This window comes from Xenopus tropicalis, chromosome 3 (genome assembly GCF_000004195.4).
Source record: "Xenopus tropicalis strain Nigerian chromosome 3, UCB_Xtro_10.0, whole genome shotgun sequence".
Lineage (NCBI taxonomy): Eukaryota > Metazoa > Chordata > Amphibia > Anura > Pipidae > Xenopus > Xenopus tropicalis.
The window spans coordinates 75485838-75503587 of record NC_030679.2 but is presented as its reverse complement, the minus strand read 5'-3'; the positions used below and the strand labels follow the sequence as shown (position 1 = coordinate 75503587).

At 36.8% G+C, this 17750-nt stretch overlaps 1 protein-coding gene across 1 annotated transcript; it reads right to left on the bottom strand.

The window, feature by feature from the left end:
* Positions 1-4295: 4295 nt before the first annotated feature.
* spam1 (sperm adhesion molecule 1 (PH-20 hyaluronidase, zona pellucida binding)) lies at positions 4296-10602 on the bottom strand. Its single transcript, XM_002932196.5, has 4 exons — positions 10499-10602; positions 6306-7364; positions 5349-5441; positions 4296-4989 (listed from the first exon to the last, which is right to left on the bottom strand). Exons 2-4 carry the CDS (start codon positions 7266-7268, stop codon positions 4465-4467), a joined length of 1581 nt encoding a protein of 526 aa, XP_002932242.3. The 5' UTR covers positions 7269-7364; positions 10499-10602; the 3' UTR covers positions 4296-4464.
* Between the last annotated feature and the right edge of the window lie 7148 nt (positions 10603-17750).

Below are 17750 nucleotides of genomic sequence, written 5' to 3'. Positions count from 1 at the left end.
TTCAGGGTCTGAAGGTGAGTGGTTTTCTTGGGTATATTTATCTTTATACTGTTAATAGTCTAGGCTACATTAAGATCAGAGGGAAATCCCTTTGCTAGAGTATATATTAGAAGGCCAGAAAATATTGTGAATTGTTAAATCTTGTGTTTTTGTAGTAACATATCTCAACTTTTTTAGCAATATGATATAAGCAGCCCTATATTAATTAGGGCTTAAAACAAAGATAGCTTTAGCCCTTCCTTTATTTTATATCTGGCATCCCATTTAGTCTATATAACTGATGGCTTTCCCCATCCGTTAACACATTACTGTAGTAGCAGTTGCTATTCCAGGATCTTTAAGGCCTGCTTTGATCACCGATTTAGGGAAATAGCACCTGGGGCTCTTTGCTGCCTCCATTTTTAAAAAGAAGACTTTTGCCTCTATACATTTTTTGTGCATGGCAAACTTCATGTTATTTTCAAGTCAGCATATTCCTTTTACCATCAATCAATACACAAATTCTGCAATTCTAGTAGCAATGCCTTATTCTTACCCACAACAGATTCATCAAGTAAATTGAAGTACTTCCTGTGTAACCACACATCATCTTTACTAAGCTTGTAATTTTAAAATGATGGGCTGGTGCTATTTTTATGATATATTTGTATAAACATTTGTTGGAGAAGGAAAGACAAAAGCAAGCTCCTGCTAGAAAACATTGCATACATCTTCTAACTGATCAGCGTTTGAGGAATGGATGGTCAACCAGGTTTCATGAGCTGATGATTAGTTTAATGCCAGGCCTGTCTCACGCACATATTGATGAGGCATCCAATTTCACCAGAGAAACTGCATGTGAAGATTGAGTAAAGGAGAGCTTAAAAGGGGATGAGAACCATGTAGCCCTGTACTTTGCCAAAAACTATTGTTGATTTAGTTTGAGAGCAATATTTATCAAGCACGTATCTAACTTAAACAGGGAAGGTGATACACAGTCTAAAAAATGACTTTGTTTTGAATCATACTAGATTCAGAGACTGGACACAAATTTTTTGAACAGGGGCATTTCATGTTGGGCTTTAGTTTAGGTAGGAAAACTATACATTCTTTAGAAGTACTTGAGCTTTCTAAATCAGCCTGAGTGTTTGTGTATTTCCACTTCTGGAACAAAATTGCTATTTTTCATGATATATATTTATGGATTTATACCAGAATATTTTATTTTTAACGACAAAAATTCAATTTGATTTAGAAAGCCTCATGTCTCTCAAATGTGCCAATACCAGATATTTATAGTTTTATGGATATTTCTGACTTCTATACATCAAAAAAAAACCTCCCAGCTGTAAATTACACAGCAGAAGAATACGGCATACTTTAGATTCCAAACCCAAAAATCCTGGAACATTAGGTTTACCCCAGGAAACCATATATTTTTGAAGTACCAAAAAGCAATGCAGTCTAAAAAGCTGGAAGCTGGCAGTGTAAGGTTGCTGGCGGGGAGAGCAGGCAGAAGAGCTCAATCCGAACCTGCCCGCAACCTGCAAATCTGTGCTGATGTTGGCCCGAGACAGGTGTCAGGCTGTCCCACACATCACTAGTGAATACATCTTTCTGCTGTGAACTACCAAACTACAAAGTTTTGCTAAATTTAGTGGGGGTTTTTTTAATGAAATTTCTGAATATCGCCACAAAGGTGAACCAAGGCACCCAAATAAACACATAGCAGACAAAATTTCCATGGGCACAAACATGTAACAAAGAACAATGCAATAATGAAATGCAATAAAATCACTAATCCAATAAAACCACAAATTAATGTTTTTGGGGTTTTTTTGCCTAGTGGAACCAGCAGTCAGAATCCCAATTTTCATATTTTAGCTTAGACAAATAGGTTTTACAAACAGACACAAACTGACAACACCAATCCAAACTGAAAATACAATAAAATGGCAAAAAATGCAATAAAATAATCAAAAATATCATCATTAAAATAACATACAAAAGGTATTGCACAGTGCAGTTAAAGAATACGCTATTTCCAATGGTATTAAAAAAACATTTTTTAGGCAAAACAACCCCCCAAAAAAAGTCAGTTGTTTGTATATGTGTGTGTACACTTGTCATGCTCACCAAATGGCTGTGATTGGTGCAATCACAATTTAGGGCTTGATTGGTCCCTATAATGGCCTGCCTGGAATGTCATGTGATTGGCCCCCTCTGGAGGTTGCCTTTGTGGTTATTTCACCTGGTTTATCCCCAAAGCCAAAATACATAATTGGGGCCAGGTGGATTCCCTATGGTTACAAAACTTCACACATTGGCAGTGCACTGCCAATGTGTGAAGTTTTGTGACGAGATTTGTCCCCTGGCTACGGACTCTGGGCAGGAGCACCCGGGTCAACAGGACTGTCTGGTAAGCATCATGCTTTCTTATTTGGAAGTGAGTTATCCCTGGCCGTGAGTTTTTTCACCTGAGTAAAGTACATTCAATAGGTGACTATAGTTGTAGTCAAGTGTTACAAAATATAACATAATCATACATGGCATGATACATCATAGTCAAAATTAAGGCCGTTTGGTTGTCTAGTATTAAGATAAAAGATCCATTTAGTTTCTCTCTTTATGAGAGCATTAACTATATTACCTCCTCTGGGGCTAGGAATAATCTTGTCAATACCTATAACAGGTTATGTACAGATCTATTTGAACATTCTTGAAAGTGACTAGCTACTTTTGTACGGGAATTAATGTCAGTAATATTCAAGACATGTTCGCGGATCCTTTCTTTTAACTTTCTATTAGTCTGGCCAACGTACTGTTTTCCACATTTATTACACGTAAGAAGATAAATAACAGATTTAGTATTACAGTTTATAAAGTGCTTAATTGAGTATATCTTTTTAGTAACTGTTGAGGAGAAGGTATCTGTTTTTACAACAAAGTTACAAGTAATACATCTTTTTGATCCACATTTATGTACTTTTTAAAGGAATGCAAATGAGAGAGAGTAATTCTATCAAAGGCAAAGATACTATTTTGAAAGACAGTGATAACTGTAAGCAGGCAATATCTAACCTAAAACAATATAAGATATTGTTAATGCACTTAACTAAAAAATGTTTTCTGTACAATATTTTCATGTTCGGATTCTTCTATGTTAAAATTCTTCCACAGTGTTTGGCCAATCTTGTCATCTAGTCTAACCTTTACTGCTTATATTTGCAATAACACTGAGATCCGAGTATAGAGCATCACTAAAAGGCCTTTTTTAATTTGAAAAAAAATTTGGTTCCTAGTATGCTTTATTATAAATTGCAATTTAATGTATAGTTTTTGATAGTGATTGCAACTACCCATTTAACTGCTTTGCTGCATGCTTTGCCTTTCCAGTTGATTTATTCACATGAATTTTGTGTACCCAAGTATGCTTTGCTGTATATTACAGCGCTCCTATTTTTGTGTTTTATTCATTTTAAATTTTATGGTCACAAGGTACAGCTACAGTTATTTGTATTATCTAAAATTCAATTAGCTATTGTTATTTCAAGTTATTATGGGTACAAACGTTTGTTTGCATTTAACCCAACCCTTTCCAATAAAGCCATGTTGCAAGGAATATTCATCAATATTCAGCAATAAATATCAGTTCATCACATCCATTAACAGATTTCATTGTTCCACAACTTTTTTAAACAATTTTAAAACTGTCTGATCGACATTTGGGATGATGTATTTAGAATGATCATCAATTTTACAATTGTTCACAGCCCATCAATGTAATGATAAACATTGGATTGTCCTAGAAAAATTTAATTTCACAAGATGAAATCTGCCTTGTATGGCCACTTTTACCCTTCAAAATTGTAACACCCCCTACCCTCTTCCTACTCAAGCTGGCCCCCTCTCCTATTGTACCAAGGGCATCCTGGGACTATGGAAGCTTAATTTAATCCTGATTAAGTTTACCCTGTAGTGTTTGTGTATGTAAATATCATAGGGACCTTACAATATAAACTCAATGGGCAAGCACTAATGTAAATTATTATCACTGTAAAACAGTGCAAATTAGTTGGCATTGCACAAAGGACAATATCAATAGAAATGCTTGTTTCAGCACAATTGCCTCCAATTTCCATTAGTGCATGAAATATACTGGGGTAATTAGGAAATAACCCAAAAAATCACCAGTTAGCTTGGTTTAAAGCAACGTTTCCCAACCTTTTCCAACCATCTTACACTATTACCAGTGCCAAGGAGATGCCATGGAGATGGATTTAAGGCATCATGTAACTTAACAGATGTAACAGAGCTTCAGTATAATGTTTATTTAAAAAAAATTTCATTGTGTTTATAACTACCAATGAAAAGAAAATGTACAACAACAAAATGTATAAATTTGGCAAGAACAAAAAGAACAGCAGTAATGCAGAGTGTTCCACCATTATAACTCTAAAATGTTTAAAATCATACAAATGACTCTTAAATATTTACACTAAGATCTACTTGATGCCTATGTGTTTGTTTCTTATTCTTTGTTACCTTTGCCCTGCCTATTGTAATGCTTTGTAAAATCCTAGGTGCAGTTTTTGTTGGACTGGGGGTTATCTTACTAATTTCTGGAACTTTGGAGGAATGTGCATCAAATCTAGCTTTTACACAAATATTGCTATTTGGGAGGCAGACATTCACCAGTCCAATGTTTTTCAGATTAAAAGTTTCTTTGCACTTTCGTCCTGCATTGCAATGGCACTGAAAATGTTTGGAAAAATAAGTTAGATCTTCATGTGTGGCATGTCCTTTAATTGTATATTTCCCATTCTTCTGTTCAATAGCTAAGGTGTTTGAATTTAAATGAAGATAAGTATTGGTGTTCCAGTTTTTGCGTGTGCATAATCCATTGTCCTGACACAGAACGTGACTGCAAAGCTTTGCTGCAAGTGTAACATTGATGATGTAGGGATTCAGAATCTTGACAAGATAGCTGTTTAAATCAGTGCATGTTTTCTGTGAAACAAAATTTAAATTTAGTTTGAATACAAATATTCAACATGTAAGATAATACAAAATAATACAAATTCTAGCGTTACTCTTTTGAAAAACATTTTAAATTGACCTTCAATATGGTCTGTCTAGCAGACCTTTGGGTTGTGCCCCCCAACTTACTAAGGTAAATCACCCTCCCACCATGACCTAGTAGATTTAGTTTAGTCATTTAAAAGTTAGGAAACTAATGTTGTTATTAGGGGTGTAAAATCAATTACCATAACTACAAGGGCAGTCTCACACATACAGATAACAAAATTGTTAATTACATTATCAGCATACTTAAAATATGTTAAAATAACAATGTGTTGTAAACATACCTTACTCTGAGTCATGTTTTTAATCTCTCCCCACATTACAAATCCATCAGCACCAAGTGCAGCTATTTCACCAATGACATTTGCCAGATCAACCTTGATTTAAAAAAAATTAAAAAATGATTGATATCTCATTTCAATTTTCATACTTAGCTAGGCTCAACAAATTCAAGACTGAAAATTAAATGTAGGCCACAGGGAGTTTTACCTGTCATAAGTAGGTCAGATAACCAACATGTAAATATTAAGCAACATTGTCCGTAACATGCCACTATTCACTATGTATATATCACTTATACACTTATACACTACTTATATATAAGGAATGATGTGTGTTAATTGCAGCATAAACAGCCAACATGATTTTTCAGTCCCTTTCTCACATTGAGAAACATCCCAGTGGGGACCAAAACGACACATTGTCTGTTCATGCCATATCATTCGTTTTAGGCACCATCCCAGTTGTGCTGGCCTCCTCTACAGTGTATACGTATATAATATACAATAACTTCAACATAGGAGAAAAACTGGCAGTAAACATGACTGCCATTTTAAAAATTCATCCATTTTAAATAACCTTAACTAATGATATTCAAAATATGTAATTGTCTAATTTAATCAAACAGATTCTTAATGTTTACTCATTTAACTTTTCATATTGCTTTTCTCTTAAAGACAGTGCCACTTTTGCCTTGAGGCAAGGTGAGAACCTCAGGCGGCAGTGAGTGGCCAGTTTGTTTTTGACAGAGTGTACTTTGTCTATACACCTTGCATTTTCAGTTTCTGCTAGTTGCATCCTCTGTTCCCAAAACCCCATTGTAAGCAATGGTTTTGTTAAGGTCTACTGGCTACACACAAATTAGCACATACTCCCTACTTGGAAGCTCTATTAAGAGAGATCATAAAAAATGCTATGAGCTTTGCCTGTACTAAGTACAATTATGCAGAGCATTCACTGACCTCTGAGAGAAATTTATCAGGTTGATCTGTAAATACTGGACGGGTATACACATATATAGGTAATGTAAACTTTGACAAAGAAGACAGTCTACGGGCTTCCTGGATCCGGTGTCGAGCAAACATTACAGCATTATTTGATGACTTTAGAGCCACTTCTAGATAGACGTTTGGGAATAAAGCTGTGCTTTCCTTCCAAAGCCAATGTAGCTTATTGTTTCGCTGTATTTCCACTTCTGGGCAATGTCCTTTATACTGTTTAGGATTTGATTTATAATGATAATTATAGCAGTTTGGAAATAAGTAAAACCCCCATAAATAATTCGGTCTCATCGCTTTGCCTAATCTTAAAGTTTGTAACATAAAATTTTGTGCTGCCGATTCAAACTGAGCTTCAGCAATAAGTGCTGCCTTTTTGTGGGTCATAGTTATATCCATCTGTCGGGCAAACTCGATAGAGTTCATCTTGTATACAGCCTTAGAAGCCCAGTTTCTTATCCATATGGGTCGCCAGTCTTCCCAATCAATTACAGCCAGGCCATTTTGTTTTGAATATGGTAAATAATATTCAATATCTTCCTTAACTTTTTTTAAATGGAAATCCATATTCGTAAGTTGAGGAATGCCTCCATTGGTTATCTTGCCATTTGTTTCATTTATTGAAGGATAATAACCTAATCTGTCAGTGTAAAAGATTGTAATGTTCTGAGCTATGGTGGATGATTCTGGGGAACCAGTAATCTGGAATAGACTGATATCTATGTTAACTTTGAACTTTCTCATGCATAGTTCTGTTGGGGCATTCCATATGGCCATAAAATTGGCAGGTCCATTTGTTGGTGCTTTCATGTCCATTGACTGACAAGTATGAATAAGAAAACTACATAAAATACAGAGTAATTTTTTATAAAGTATATGCTCACAATTGACTCTCTCCATGTTTTTTCCTGGTATTATGGAGCACATGAGATGACTATTACAAGTACTAAAGCAAATCAAAAAAATAGTTTTGCTGATCCAGCAGAATTTATAAATTTGTCCGTTAGGAAACAAGGGGGAATCCTGCAAGATAAGGAGAAAAATAATTTTATTAATTAGTTGCATCTATTTAAAATATCTTTGTATCCATGTATTTAGAGTATTTCAAAATGGGGTAGCTTTTAATGCACATAAAATAGAGGTCTTTTTCTATAAATGAGATGAAAGAAGTAATGTTCTACTGTTACTAAAGCAGTATAGTAAGAGACAGAGTGCTGGATATTGCATATGATATGCATAATAAACAAACATCTATACTATATAAATATTTGAAAAAGCTCTTTATTTTAACAATGCACATAAAGTAAGCTACGAGTATGAAGATGAATACATTAGCGCTGTACCTCAATAATGACTATGGTATATGGGGCTTTTCATTGACACTAAAGGTATAACATTATTTATTTTTTAAAGTGAAAATTGTGATAAATGTTAGCTCTTCAGTTTTATGAAATGTTTTAAAAGAAAATTAGTTTAATAAAACAGCTGTTACTTAAAACCCCTTGCAATATAATAACACCATTCTCTGGCCTGACTTAAAGTGAAAAATGCTTATAATTTAAGAGAATATTTACAAGAATATGATTTTAAGCATCAGCAAAGCAGGTTGATCTTTACAATACATAATTAAAGCTGGCCATACACGTGGCGATCCGACGATGTTTCGTACGACCATCGGTCGCACGAAACATCGTCAGATCCGCCACACACCATTCAGGGCTGAATCGGCAGGTAAGGAGGTAGAAACAATAGGATTTCTACCTCCTTCTGCCGATTCAGCTCTGAAGGGAGAATTTTGGTCAGGCGCCTTCTATGGCGCCCGACCAAAATTTTCTAACCTGGCCGATCGACGAGCCGACCGATTTCAGCAGCTTCCTGCGACATCGGTCGGCTCGTTGACATACCATACACGCACCGATTATCGTACGAAACGAGGTTTCGTACGATAATATCGGTGCGTGTATGGCCACCTTTAGGCCGATATGAGAAATTAAAAAACAATGCTTGGCAATCTTTCCATAAGAATGTAGCCACAATGATTGTACATCACGCACTCCTTTACCCCACCCCCCAGTAAACACTGCAAACAATATTCTTAGGCCCTTTGCACACTTGGGGTATATTTATTAACATTAGAGATAAATACTAATTGGTGATGTTAGAAAACAAAAGCAAAGATGTCATTGGTTTCTATGGGCAACATCACCAGTATTAATAAATACACCCCTTGATGTTTTGTCCAGTGTTTCCCTCAGGAGGACACCAGCAACACACTAATTACTGTCACCACTTACTACCTTGAGGAATAATAAGGACACAATTAGATGTACACAGAACAGTGGCGGGCAGACTTTTGCTCCACAATGCTAATTTAAGAGATTTGGCACAGTTCAACCTGTCAACACTATGGGGCACATTTACTAACCCACGAACGGGCCGAATGCGTCCGATTGCGTTTTTTTCGTAATGATCGGTAATTTTGTGATTTTTTTCGGCGTCTTTACGATTTTTGCGTAAAAACGTGAGTTTTTCGGCGTCTTTACGAAAGTTGCGCAAAGTCGCGATTTTTTCGTAGCGTTAACACTTGCGCGCAAAGTCGCGCCTTTTTCGTAGCGTTAAAACTTGCACGAAACGTCGTTAAGTTTTAACGCTACGAAAAAGGCGCGACTTTGCGCGCAAGTGTTAACACTACGAAAAAATCGCGACTTTGCGCAACTTTCATAAAGATGCCGAAAAACTCGCGTTTTTACGCAAAAATCGTAAAGACGCCGAAAAACTCGCGTTTTTACGCAAAAATCGTAAAGACGCCGAAAAAATCACAAAAAATACGAAAAAGTCGCAAAATGTTCATTTCCAATCGGAATTTTTCCAATTCGAAATCGTGTATTAGTAAATCAGCCCCTTAGTCTGCATTTAGTTGTGTCCTTGCCATTCACTAGACTAACAAATGATTATACCCAGAAAGGGAAGGGGGCTTTAGTCCACCCCAGATGCCCAGTCCAGCAGTGGGCAATTTATCCACTGTACTTAGTGATACTCCCTTGTTTACAAGTAAATACCAAGGTAAAATAACAAATCTTGTCTGGCAGAAAAGGGGATAGGGTAAGAACCCACGGAGCATTTCAGTCCCCCGCAAAAGATCTCTGCTATTGCAGACGACTAACCGCTCCAAAATGGCATTCCACCGGCAACAATAGGAGTGACTGGAGGAAAGCCCTTCGCAATCTGTGCGCAATCATGTTTTGGCCAACTAGAACCTCAGATTCTACTATCTGTGGCAGGCTAGTGGTTAAACACTAATTTTTTGATGCATAGGTAAGCAAATAAAAAGTATCACAAATACTACTGCTGTAAAGGCTTGGACACAATGGCAGTTAAATGTGCACAAAAGTTAAATTACTGTAAAATGGGTTTTAACATGCTGTGTATTAACAATGGAGTTATATTTTGATTTAAAACAGAGGGCAAGAAACCAAAAAAAAGGTTTTTAAATTACATACAGTAAATACACAGATATAGGATCCCTTTTCCAAAAACCCATTTTCCAGAAAGCTCCAAATTACAGGAAGGCCATCTCCTATAAAGTCCATTTTTAACCATTCTAATTATTTATTTGTTTCCCTTTTTCTGCGTAATAATAAAAAAAGTACATTGTATTTGATCCTAATTATGCTGCATGAATCCATAATGGTGGTAAACAATCTAATTGGGCTTACTTAAAGTTTTAATGATTTTTAGCAAACTTAAGGTATGGCGATCCAAATATTGGAAAGACCATTTAGCCTGAAAAGGTTCCAAGTATTTCATATAATAGATGCTATACCACTACTACATAAATGGAGTGTGGAGGGTGCACTATCATTAGGTTATAGGTGGTAAATGTTTAGTAGAAGAGGTGCAAAAGTGTGGGGTATTGTAAATTACCTTTCTTCTGTGATGGACTTTTAGGATGGTATTACAGGAGTAAAGTGATTTTTATAGGTATGGGTCCCCTGTAAATAAAATTACTCCCAAGCAAGACAGTTTCCATTTACAACATTTAAAAGTGGCAGTTTATAGAACCTTAAAGAACAGAACTGCAGCAACTTATAAAAGGCAGTACAAGCAAAATTACCTATAGTAGAAGGCCTCATGGCTACAGCCCAATAGAGACTTACCTTTAATCAACAGGCTTCTTGCTTCTTAACAAAACCAAACTGGAAAGAAGTCAATGTCCACTAATACAACATTCTCTCACTGCTTGTATTTATACTGCTCCTTCTGAGAAAATGTGTACTTTGCATAATCTAAACAGCCAGTTGATTAGATTCACGGTTTATCTGATGTCTATATTACATGACAATGTAATCTGTAATCAAGAAATTGTCTGAGAAAGTATTGTGAACATCTGAGAAGTAAGATGAAAGAGATAAAAACGTATTATTCAGTAGATGAAACATGACCAAGTGCGCTTGAAAACATAACTTCTACTTATAATAGGTACACACAGGTCATTTTGGCCAATCCATTTTTATTTAACTAAACTGACATTGTAGTGGATTTTTTTTAAAACAAAATGCAATCATACATGTAATCATAGCTAATCATATAATCAGATTTCCAAAATTCACGTTTTCAGAGTTGGTCTAGTAGTGGACACGGACTTACTGGTTTATTATCTATTATATTAAAAGGAAGGCTGACTGACTGTCATTTCTTCTTTTTAAGTCAATTATAGACTTCATAGGCCTGTAAAGTTTCAAAAAAAATCCCTCAATCAACTAGCTTGAATGGTTATATATACTCTCCAGTGACTTCTATAGAAACTCAACAACCTTTAAGGCTGATGTCAAATAGCAAGATTAGTTGTCCACGGTTAAATGTTGGCTAGCGTAGGTGATTAATCTCCTGAAATGCATTCCCAACGGCAAAAGTGATTCGCCAATGGGACGGTATACGTGTTGCTTTGTGTTTTCCAAACTCGTGCAAACTGCTCCTGCAGACAACTTTGGGCAACTTCAGAAAACAAAGCAATGCGTCCTTTCCACTGGAAATTCCCTTTATTGCTGTTGGAAAGGTATTTCAGGGAGATTAGTTGCCTGTGGTAGCTGAGATTAACTGCTGGCAAACTATCCTGTGGGCAATAAGGCTAAAAGTTAATAGACAGGTGCACATCCATTAAAACATCCCCCTTTTTGTGTGTGTGATTGTTTTTTCAACACCCTTTAATAAGTACAACTATATATGTATAAATAGTATGCTTATGTGGCAATATACTGGCCAACCCTGCATGGTATGAGGCTGATCAGTCTATAAGTTAAACATACTGATGCTGTACATCTGGCCATGCACGTGGGTGACCACATTCTGTTGTTCCATTTGTACAGACCAACAGCCCAAATGATTAGAGATGTAGGAAGTGGAATCTTCCAATGCCCCCTACTTGTAAAGTTTCAGATTTGTCCGATCATCTCCACTGCAATAAATTGCTGGGTGGTCTGCCGTAACCTCCCCCAGATTCCCACATTCCTTTCCTTCACTTGAGCAAAATATAAATCCTGTAATAATTCACAACATTTTTATTAAATCACCAGTTACCAGCCACTACAGATTGCTTTCCAATATCATTAATGGAAAAGGATTACCATCCAAAATGTGCCATAGCCCTTAGTGGTACTGGTACTGGTGCAACCAAATTTAATATCCCATTGTTAACTATAACCTGTGTGATGAGCAGAGGTTGAGACCGGTGTAAACAACAGATTGTGGTTTGCATAAAGTATTTTACATTTAAACATTATTCCATACCTTTATCTCTGCATGCATACAGCCAAAATGAAATTATAGAGGGTACAATGAGAATCATTGCATTAATCTTAAGTTATATTGATGTTCAAATGTGTTCAATGTAAAGATCTGAGCACAGTTCTCATGGTAACTGCAACATTACTGAAATCCTATATTTGAATAAAAACAACACTTTATTGTATGGGCAGTTAAAATAGGTTCAGATCAGACTGACATCAGTCTTCTCTGGTCTTAACCCATTTAAACTCATCAAAGAATGAGATAAGCCTTCTGGTCCGAGACAACAAATGTTTTTATATTGTAAGAGCACATTGGCTGTCTATCTATATGTGCAGACTCCCTGTCTTCCATATTATATGCATATCTCTATTTATCATCATGATAACTTTACCAGTAGTGTGTCCATTGTTTCTTTCTATTTGGAGAACTATTTTAAGTTGTTTCTGCCACTTGGAGCAGATAGGCTATGCAACATAATGGTAAAGTTAAGTATAAGTAAGAATAAATGCAAATATATACCTTGGTTTCTTTTTTAATGGTAGGACCACTTCATCTAGTGTATACCTGATACCATCTGATATGGCTAGCTGCAGTTAAAAATTTGAGTAGTGGATGGAAACAAAAATTTCAGGAAACACTGCATGTAGCATTTCTTAGGGCAAAGGTTCGCAAAGCTATTTAGTAGCAGCTACTTGTCATGGCTACTTAAAGCCAGAAAATACCCTGATATAGCCAGTACTGAACATTGCCTCTGCTAAGACATACATAGAGAAAATCATCAGTAAATGATCAGCATTGTCTATTTTTAGTGCTCTTTTTACTGCCGCTAAATGATTGTGCTTCATTTGTCTGAAGTTACCACTCAAGAACCCTTTGGAAAAACTAAGCTCCACATGTTTTCCACCGACAATTCCCTTTTTTCTTTTTGGAAAGAAGTGCGAAAGCACCCCCTTTAGTGTCTGGGGTCTGGCTGCACCTTGTGCCGGATATAAAAAAAAATGAGTTGTAAAGTTCAGCAAGTTCAAGGCAGACCTGTCCTTACCACCTACCATAGGGAAGGAATAACTTTGGGGTCCTATTGCAGCCTGTGCCTGCTGGCACTCCCTAACTTGATGTGCAAATTGGGGACAGGAAATGGGATGCATACCCACCTGCCCTTGCCCCTCATGAATACAGCACTGATAAACAGGGCAATGTTGTAACACACTCTTTCTCATGAAAACCCTGTGTTTTGCATTATTATGGTTACCAAACTCCTGTTTAATGTAAGCTGTTACCATGGATTTGTTTCCTGAATGTATTTTTCTAAGACATCTATCACTATGATCATGTACAATTAACTTTATGGTGATTCTCAAGATCTCCTTGCAATTACACTGAAACTAGAATGAACTTCTTTTCCATGCTTTTACTTATTTCCTGCACTGACCCAGCTCTGTAAACTAAAATAAGTAATTATAAAATAAAGCCTTTTAGATTGTAAGCTCATTTGAGCAAGGTCCTCTTTACCTCTTGTAATGGTTATTAGTTGTATTATTGTATGTAATCTGTATGTTCTATGTATACAACGGTTTGTTGTGCTGCACTGCAGAATATGTTGGAACTTATAAAGGTTTTCATAATAAAACACTGCATTGTATTTGTTCAGACTAAGTTGTTTGTGCATGTATGTCATTTATATGTTTGCAGACACCTGCCACCATATTTGTGATCGAAAGGTTGAGGCCTCTGTAAAAACTTTGGGTACTCCTACTCTACAACTTTTTAAAGAAAAGAAGTTTCCAGGCTATTTTTATTAACCTTCCAATTAGCCCTGCATGTGCAAGGCACAAACATAGACATAAACTGCAGGTTGTTTGCAAAACCTGCTCCCCCTCCCCCAAATTTAAATGGTAATTGGGGCCACTGGGCATGTAGCATGCAACATAACTTGCATGTAAATTATCACTATGGACACATAGGGGCAAATTTATCTAAGCGTGAAATTAGCGCTAACCTCAGTAAAATTCTGCTGCTTTCTATTAATTTCTATGGGATTTTTAGAGATGTATTCTATCAGTGATAGAGTTTGATAAAATACACCTCTATCAAAGTTCACACTTTGATAAACCTGCCCCTATGTGTCCATATTGTAAATTAGAAGAAATTTGAGTTCAAATTAGGATAGTGTCAAGGGTCAGGAATTAAATCGTATCCCATGTAGCGAACCTTATGGCAATAGAAATGGCCTAGTGTGTAATTAATTATGTGCAAGTTGGTTGTCTGTGTTTGAAGGTGTAACATTCAAAGGGATCCCTGAAAGTATTTCATCCTTAAGTCAAATGCTCATTCCAAGGCTTTCTTGTTGGTGCTCCCCTCTATTTTGCACCTTACTGCAAGCAGCATTTTGACACCAGATGCAAGTATTTAAAAGAAAATATACCCCCCTTTATGACATGGACTTATTCAGTTGAGCTTATTTAAAACAGCTGCATAAATTCTGAATTTCAATAAATAACACATTATTTTTTTTCTACACAAACAAACATACCTGATTTCACAGATTAAGGAAACCATGAAAGTCTATATCTGTTTATAAGCACCACTTCCCCATCCCCCCTTACACAGTAACACAACCCCACCCTTAACTTGCTCAATTGTGAAGTGAGGGACTCTGGGACTTGAAGTCCCTCTTTTTTCCATAGAAGGTGGGACTTCAAATCCCAGCATCCACAATGGAGAAAGAGAAGAATGGCATTGCATTACATTCGTGCAGCGCAAAATTATTCACACAGTGAACATATTTGCCCTGCCCATGTTTCCATTTATAAAGCAAGACAGGATTGGTGCATTTAATGTGCAAACGTATTTGTGAAATTTTTATTTGCAGTGTGAATGTCCTTAAAGCTTTTTAAATATGGCATATTTGCAAATTGCAAATAGTTATGCGCACACTCTGCGTCCAAGTTAAGACACAACTTCAGTGGCAGAAAAAATATTTGCCAAGCTGATCTTGCAAAGTACGAATTTATATGCACCAAGAGACAATCAGCACTATATTTGCACATAATAAATGCGCATAGAGGGCATGCTTATGCAAATCGCAATCTTTTACGAATTTTTATCCAGTGGAAACTTCATAAATGACCCCCAGTGTGTCTTAAAGGAACAGTAACACCAAAAAATGAAAGTGTATAAAAGTAACTAAAATATAATGTGCTGCTGCCCTGCACTGGTAAAAGTTGTGTGTTTACTTCAGAAAGTCTACTATAATTTATATAAATAAGCTGCTGTGTAGCCATGGAGGCAGCCATTCAAAGGGGAAAAGGCACAGGCACATAGCAGATAACAGATAAAACACTATTGTATTCTACAGAACTTATCTGTTATCTGCTATGTAACCTGTGCCTTTTCTCCTTTTTTCCAGCTTGAATGGCTGCCCCCGTGGCTACACAGCAGCTTATTATTTAAATTATAGTAGTGTTACTGTAGCAAACACACCAGTGTTACCAGTGCAGGGCAACAGTGCATTATATTTTTATTACTTTAAAGCTCTTTCATTTTTTAGTGTTACTGTTCCTTTAAGGGCTAAACTACATGCAAGATTCTGATCAGGTTTTGACCTACAAAATCTTGTCACACAACAGAACCACATTTACATTACATTACATTAACATTTATTTATAAAGCGCCAACATATTCCGCAGCGCTGTACAATAAGTGTAGGATTTTGTAGGATACTACAAAATCTGATTCCGCTACTGTATTGTGCATTGGGTCAGATAAGGTCAGATGGGGTGTTTGTTCAACATCTGACAGTAAATGTATTTCAATGAGAAAAAAAGTCTAACGGACATGTTGTGTCAGATGGCAAATCTCCCATGTAGTTTACAGATTTTATTATCGGTTCAATTATTTTTTAACCCATGCAACTACATCTGACTTCTAGGATGCGTTATGTTGATCTACAAAATCTCCTGTGTAGCTTTAGCTAGGGAGGGAGGTGGCACACAGGGAGGTTAGGCACCTGCGATAAATCTTTTCTATTGAAGGCTTTTCCGAAGTTGCCTTGCAAGGAAACATCGAGTGACTTCGGAAAAAATTAAGAGATGCGTATGCCATCCCACTGGTAATTTACATTTTTGTTGGTGGGATGGCATTTTGGGGCAATGCGACTTATCTCTGTGTGCCACCCCCCTAAGGGATGTTGTGAAATTGATCACACGAGTTATCATGGTTTTCTTTCATTCTGCGGAATAAGGTATGCTTGTGTAGAAAAAGGGCTTTTGTTAAATTTCTTTCTGGAAGTTCAGATAGTGTTTATTTACCTTTTCTACATGACCCAACTGAATGAGCTTATGTCAAAAAGTGTGGTATGTTTTCCCTTTGTGAATTTAAAGTTTGGGCTTAGCACTTGACCAAAAACAGGGGCTGTACTGCTCCATAAAAATGAGAGAATGTTTATTACAGAGGATACAAATGTTAGCAGATATACTAATCCAAATTTCCTTAATATTTTCTGGAGATATTTCCTGGGTCTTTACAACCTTGTCCAAAATAAATTTTTAAATGTTAAAAAAATGTTGGTGTACTTGTTCATTTTTTTTGTGCAATACCAGCAGGGTCTACTCACAAGTAGGGTTGCCACCTGGCCGGTAAAAATGAGGCTTGATGGCAATGTTAATAATAGGGAAAAATGATAAAAATATAGGAAGGCCAGTATTTTTTTCCAGAAAAGGCGGCAACCCTACTCACAAGTAGAGATGTAGCGAACCTCACAAAAAAAGTTTGCGAACCCATTCGCGAACTTCTGCCAAAAAGTGCAAACTTTTGCGAACTTTGCGAACCCCATAGACTTCAATGAGAAGGCGAACTTTAAAACCTAGAAAAGCCATTTCTGGCCAGAAAACTGATTTTAAAGTTGTTTAAAGGGTGCCACGACCTGGACAGTGGCATGCCGGAGGGGGATCAAGGGCAAACATTTCTCTGAAAAATACGTTGTTGACACAGCGTTGCGTTTTGTGCTATAAAGGGCAGAAATCACACTACATTTCTAAACTTGTGTAATAAACTGCTTTTACAAGGACTATTGGGTTACAACAGATGAGATCAGCAGGACAGCTGTCCCCAGCAGCTACATACAGAGCTGTAGAAAGTAGATCACTAGTCAGCAAAGCTACCTAAACTGCCCCTCAAACCCCTGCACAGCTCTCTCCCTATGCTAACTCAACAAGCACACACAGGCAGAATGTAAAATGGCTGCTGGGCTTCGGTTTATATATGGAAGGGAGTAGTCCGGGGGTGGTCCAGGAGGGAGAGCTGCCTGACTGGCTGCCATGTATCTGCTGGCTCTGGGGTGAGAGGTCAAAATTTGGCTCCAGCTAAGGCGAACCCAAAATTGCGAACATCGCTAAAAGTTCACAAACTTGCAAACTTGCGAACACCCGATTTTCGTGCGAATTAGTTCGCCGGCGAACAGTTCGCTACATCTCTACTCACAAGTCAGTTGAGGTAGTATTGGTCACAAACTCAGATACAATCAAAGCATAACATAGTAATGGGAAACCACTGTGGAGATGCTGAGTATATTTAAGATATACCTTTATGAATTCAGCTATTGTTTTGGATCCCCTCTAGTAGAAT

Excerpts from the sequence above, each read along its gene's own strand:
- spam1 (XM_002932196.5), bottom strand. The coding sequence starts at position 7,268 with ATGTGCTCCATAATACCAGGAAAAAACATGGAGAGAGTCAATTGTGAG. Across the intron at positions 5,442-6,305 it reads CTGATAAATTTCTCTCAGAG|GTTGATCTGGCAAATGTCAT; the intron begins GTCAGTGAATGC and ends TTTTAAATCAAG. Across the intron at positions 4,990-5,348 it reads AAAACATGACTCAGAGTAAG|AAAACATGCACTGATTTAAA; the intron begins GTATGTTTACAA and ends TTTGTTTCACAG.